Source organism: Pinus tabuliformis, chromosome 2_1 (assembly GCF_031772625.1).
Source record: "Pinus tabuliformis cultivar Carrire ecotype Pingquan chromosome 2_1, CPIR1, whole genome shotgun sequence".
Taxonomy (NCBI): Eukaryota; Viridiplantae; Streptophyta; class Pinopsida; order Pinales; family Pinaceae; genus Pinus; species Pinus tabuliformis.
Window position 1 is genome coordinate 502,804,289 of NC_142299.1, and position 6,487 is coordinate 502,810,775.

Sequence of the window (6,487 nt, forward strand, 5' to 3'; positions counted from 1 at the left end):
CTGAGTTAATCATGATTTTCCCACATTCGGTCAGCATCTCATTATGTCTTTTTCTTCCTCTTTTCCTACTCGAGTTCTTGGAAGAATGCATTGGTGTATTCTCAATCATTTTCACCCCTCTATTCTCCTAGCTATCATGGTTTCTTTTGAATCTAGATCCCTTCAATTGTGATCTCCAGAGGAAGAGCTGTTGAACCCTATCAAACTCCTCTTTTGGCGGGGAGTCTACCCCTTTGGCTATTCCTTGCTCCAAAAACTTTTCTAGATCTAAATTCTCCCTTTCTAGAATGTCCTGCAGTTCATGTTCCTCCATTCCAGCCTCACTTGGGGTCATCTCATGGTCCCTAATAAGCTCCATATTGCTTGGCAAATCATCCTTTTGTTGACTGTTCTCTAGTATATCCTCTATGCTAGCATCCCTTTCCTTCTTAGTGGGATTATTCTCCGATTCCTGATTTGTCCCGTTGTTTCCAGCTTCTTCTTCTAAGATCGTGAAACTGTTGTGGCTTGGTTTTTCATCCTCATTAATCTTTTTTTGGTACTGCTTTCCTCCTTTTCCTATGCCCCCAACCTTATTAAAACCCTTGGGATCTTTGTCTGTGGTGTCTTTTTTGTTGCTCTCCATTTTGTTTAACAGGCAGCCTCTATATAGGTGCCCGTTTTCATGGCACTTGCAGAAACTAAATGGGACATGTTCATAGTCCACCGCCTGCACCCATTCTTTGTCATACACTTCTAAAATGATCACGTCTGGAAGTGCCCCAAATAAGTCCATTTCCACACATATCCGGGCGAAGGATGTGTATTTGCCTTTTAGAGTTGCATCTGAGATCTTTATAAAATGCCCTAACGTATTTCTGATAGCCCTTAGAGACTCCGATAGCCAATAATCTAAAGGAAGGGAATAAAGTCTTATCCATACCGGTACTAATGTGAAAGTTTCTCATTCTGGGACAAATTTCATCATCCATGGTCACATGTAAAGGCCTGCAAGAACGTAAAAATAGGGTCCTCCCTCGAACACTCTATCTTTATCCTCTAATCTTGTAAGCACCACCGTAAACAAGCCCTTGGACCCAAGGTGAAGGTGTATTTCCCCCTTTGGTTTCCAATGGTTCCTTATCCATGCTTGCAAATCCTTCTCTGTTAGCGAAATCCCCATAAATTTGCATATAACCGCATATTCCACCATGTGATCTCTGTGCACCTATAGCACTGGATCACTTAAAACGACCCATGGAGTAATTTTTGACTTGGGTTTGCATACCCCTGTTGTACTCATAGGATAAACTTTCTGACTGCTACCCCCTGTCATCCTCTCCCTACTAGCTACCTCATGATTTCCTTCCTGTTTATGAGGTCTGATATTTTCAGATTTTTCTATGTTAATAGCCTCTGTTGCCACTTCCATCAGTTTCTTGAAACGATGTGATCTAGCTCCCTTGATTCTATCTGCAGCTACTTGACAGTAGGAGGGAGCAGAACTCCCTCCTTCACGTCCGACCATGGTGACCAGCGACAAAACCCTAATGCAAAACCCTAGTTCAGATTGCAGAGCCAAACCTCCATGACCATATTACCAGTTAGAATATTTCGAGTTCCGTCCAACCATTAATTTCAATTTACCAATTGAAAATAAATTATTTATTTTTATATGGTTTATATATCACTATTTCTTTCCATAAAGCTGATGTAAATTTATTTTATTTAAGGTATATATTGAAATGTTTTATTTGTGAATTAACATTAGAATATTTTTTTGATTACTAATATTTTTTTAAATGTTACTTGTCTCGTCTATATATTGAGTAGTCAATAAATTACATTAAAACACTATTTAAAAAATTAGCATTTGTAATTTTATATTAAGTACCAAAGTTACCAATATTTAAAGTAGATATAGAATTATTTCATTTTATAGGAATAATAAAATATTTAATTGATGGTTATCATTGAAATTGAATTATTTTATAGTAGGCATTGAATTTCTTTAATTATTTCCTTTTAAAATGTTAGATGTCAATTTTGTGTTGAGCATGAGAATAATTACACATTTCCCTTATATGAATGTTATATATTACACTACATAAATTCATGTTATATGTTTTTTTTTTTTTTTTGAAATTTAAATTATATTGCCTCAAAATGTTTTCATACAACAATAAAAGATATCACTATTTGTTGACCATGAACAAGAGTTCAACTAATTTATAATGATAACAACTATCACTATGAAGTTCATTACAACTAACGTAAACTGAAGTGTAGAAAGTAAAAGAGAATCATTGGGTGTTTGAGGTGTAGAAAGTAAAAGAGAATCATTGGGTGTTTGAGGTGTAGAAAGTAAAAGAGAGTCACTGGGTGGCTAAACATAACATCAAGAGTCAAATAAAGTAACTAGGGTTGGATGTTGAGCATTGAGGTTTCAAATCACATTCAAGATGACTTTCTAGGTTAGCAAGCCAAGCATCCAAATGAGTAAGACAAGAGTGTTGGTATCATTGCACATGATTGATTTAATTTGAGGAAGAGATTATATCATTTCAATCTTCGTGTTTCTTCTTCAGGACCTTTCCAAAGAGTGTCTTTATATGCCAATGAAGGGTAATGGAGTTCAAGTACTAGCTCCATCTTCCCCTAGTGTGTCTAGGGTCAAGAACCCAATTGACTACCCCGGCTTGAATTTCTAAGTCAAAATAGGCTTTTCAATATAACATTTCTTAATATACCTTGTACAAAATGCATAAGATTCAAATTTTGTTTCTCAACTTACAAGTTTTATTAGAATATAGCATCCCACGTATGACTTATCACATACTCTTTAAATAATAATCAAATGATATAATCAAAATCGTTAAGTGAGGTAACTGCAGAAATGGAATAGCTATTTGTTTAAAGGAATAATAATTAGTGGAACTTGTTAACATAACACAACCTGCAATAACTTTCCATCATTAACAACATTCAATTAATCGAGGCTTACTAAAAACACGATGAATGATATAATTACCAATGTTACGCAAGGTGCCAATACATTAATATAAATGATAGGAAAGCACACAAATGAACATGGGGTTACCTTGGAAACCCCGAAGAAAAAAAACAACAAGTGTTTTTCTTTATTAAAAACATTTCATAAGGGAGTTCACCCCTCATTCAAATGACAACGAGGGAATCCATCCCTTGTCCATTGTTGATGTTTTACAAAAGAAACATAAACTTTCATTTAAATATTATTAACTAGAGGCCCATACATTATACATGTCGTCATGTTTATCAAGCACATTACCCAACAGTTCTTAGAGCACAATATGCTCATGTCATGATTGTTTATCGTATTAACCTTCTTCCCCATCATGCATCATGATTGTCAAACCATAACAAGTTAACAATATATCTCAATAAACCAATTTATCCATTGTAAAGTTGTACTCGACGATTTTTCACTTTGCATGTAACAATAGTTATATAAAATGATATCATCACCTACAATAGTATTAATTATAAACCATCATTGGATCACTGCAAATGAGATTAGTTTAGAAACTATCAGTCAACTCCTTGTAAAGGTCATGATTTCATCATTGCAAACACTATTGTCTGAAAAATATCTAATTTCACGATTACTTGTAATTCCTGCAATATCAAATTATTAAAATAAAAATATTATGACTTTTCATCCAAACAGAATGTGAGATAATCTAGATCTTTATATCCCAATGATTCAATCTCTATCAGTGATTTTTTGTGTCAAAATCACTAGAAAATTCTACATGTTATATGTCTTTACATGAAAGAACTCTCTTCCAAATGCATAAATAAAAGAAAATGCATAACCACATCTAACCATTTTAATTTTACATGCATTATCAAATACAGAACCATAAGTATTATTACATATAACATATGCAATAACATACTTACTATTTTGTAAAACCATACTTTTATTATATTTAACAAAATGAAAACCATGGATATAAATTCACAAAACCATGGTATTAATTCCTACTCATTTTGTTTCAAAGCCATGGATATCAATCTACTTGTTCCTTTTAGTAAAAAACCATTCTTGATATTAGAAATACAAGAACATATGAAAAATAGTGTAAAACATGACTATTCTTATTGTTTATATTTCAAGTGTATTAATAAGACCACAACTATACTATTCCTGAGGAAAAGTAAAAGGCCAAAATAAATCTCAAACCTGTGGATAAAGCTATAACCACTAAAAGAGACAATGAAAACTATAACCATATCAAGATTCTAATACCTGGCCCCAATAACACTCCTAGAAATATAAACTCCCTACACCAATAATGGATAGTAGCACTCGAAGAACATACAAAATCCAAGCATTTCTAGAACACTAGGATCGATGTTGATAAGTATATTAATAAGTTTCCCAAAAGTAGCTCCATTAAGTAGGTCGGATCCAATAAGTAACATTACTCATTTGTTCTCATTGTATGACTAAATAGGGATGGAAGGGCTCATACAGGGTTGCCCTCTCTCTCCTTTCCTTTTCTTGATTGTCATGGATGGCCTTAGTCGATTGATTACATCAGCTAAGAGAGATGGTGATCTTTGTGGTCTCAAGATATCTGATGACTGCTTCCTCACCCATCTACTTTTCGTGGATGATGATTATTTTTCTTGATGGTAGTATTAGGGATTCCCACTCTTTTTTAAAGATCCTCTCTCTTTTCTCATCGGCCACTAGGATGTTAGAAAACCACTCTAAATCTACCATCACTTTTGCCCAAACCTCCATCCATGAGACTCATTTTGCTCACCATTTGTTCCCATACTGCATCAATCCACTAGACCGGGGTCTTAAATACCTGGGGTTCTGGATTAAGCCTATCAGCCAGAAAATAGCTGATTGGATTTGGCTCGTTACAAAACTGGAGAAAAGGCTTACCATATGGAGCCATCGATATTTGTCTAGAGCTGGCAGACTTGTATTGGTTAAATATGTACTTGAGGCCACGCCTGTCTTTTGGATGGCACTCGCTTGGATTCCTAGAAGCATCTTGGCCAGGCTACATCAAATCTGTAACAGATATCTATGGAATGGGAACTAGGATAAACAGATATTTGCATGGGTTGGCTGGAACAAGATAGCGCTGCCCAAAAAATGGGGAGGCTGGGGTCTTAAAGATCTTCCTTCATTTGCACAGGCTCTAGCTGCAAAAATGGGGTGGACATTGTTGACCGGACAGAATCTTTGGACTACCATCTCATATTACAAATACATTTGGCCTCAGAATATTATGGATTGGATTCGGTTGCCTAGTTGGCCTAAAACTGGTATCTCATCTGTCTGGAAGGCACTTCTTCACTCTTTGCCTCTCATCAGGGATAATCTGGTTTGGAGAATAAACGATGGATCTATGGCTCGCATCGGTTTAGATCCATGGATTGGAAGCGGTGGTAGACATCAGCTATCCAGAGATCTCATTCAACATCTACATTCTCATGAGCTTAAGGTTCTAGCTAACATCGCGGACCCTCATAATTCTACCATTTTTGCACAAAGATGGAAATCCGCTCAACAGATTGATCTACCACAATGTTGGCACCAAGAATGGCATGATTATATTACTGCTCTTTCTGAATCTCATATTAGGATCAAAGAGGGCCCGGATGAACTCATATGGCATCATTCTGACAGCGGTTTATACACTCCAAAGTCAGGTTATTTAGCACTGATCTCACACAAGATTCCGGATCTGATTACTTTCTGGTGGAAGTCAATATGGAAACTCACAACGCCCCCTCGGATCAGACTATTTTTCTGGTGCATTTTAAAAGACAAAGTCCCCACTAGCGAAAATCTTATGCATCGATCTATCCATGGGCCTACTTGGTGTACACTATGCAAAAGATCAGCAGAATCGACATCACATCTTTTTCTGAATTGTACAGCCCTGATGGACCTGTGGCAAAATATTTCCTCTTCTATTCGTTTCACGGGCTCATGGGAAGGTGAAGACATTAAAAAAGCATGGGAAAGCTGGTATCATCAGCATAAAGGATCAAAACTACAAAGTCTCCCTTTGATTATCTGTTGGCATATCTGGCTGGCCCGGAACCGCAACATATTTGACAGAAAACCTGTGTGCTGGTCGCACACTGCAGCTTGTATTATATCAGCTTTTAACGTGATGCCTGAGCCTCCCCAATCTTGAACCTGCAGGCCACATGCCCCTCCGCATATTGATAAAAATACCCCTTGGCCATATTTTGATGGTGCAGCTCAACAGCAGGGGTGTGGTGGTGGTTTCATCCTATACATTAGTGAACATCATTACTTCAAAGTCAGGATGGGATTAGGGGTTGGAACAAACAATTTTGCTGAACTCATCACTCTTCGTCACCTCATGCATTTTTCTTTGGGGCATAACTGCATGAGCATTAATATTTATGGAGACTCGAAGATCATTATAGATTGGTTCAATAATATTACTGCTTGTCACACTCA

General features: G+C 36.4%; 1 protein-coding gene across 1 annotated transcript; it reads left to right on the forward strand.

The window, feature by feature from the left end:
* The first annotated feature begins 5,198 nt into the window (after positions 1 to 5,198).
* On the forward strand, positions 5,199 to 6,194 carry LOC149201130 (uncharacterized). The gene has a single exon (XM_089401209.1). It carries the CDS (start codon positions 5,199 to 5,201, stop codon positions 6,192 to 6,194), a length of 996 nt encoding a protein of 331 aa, XP_089257335.1.
* The last annotated feature ends 293 nt before the right edge of the window (positions 6,195 to 6,487 follow it).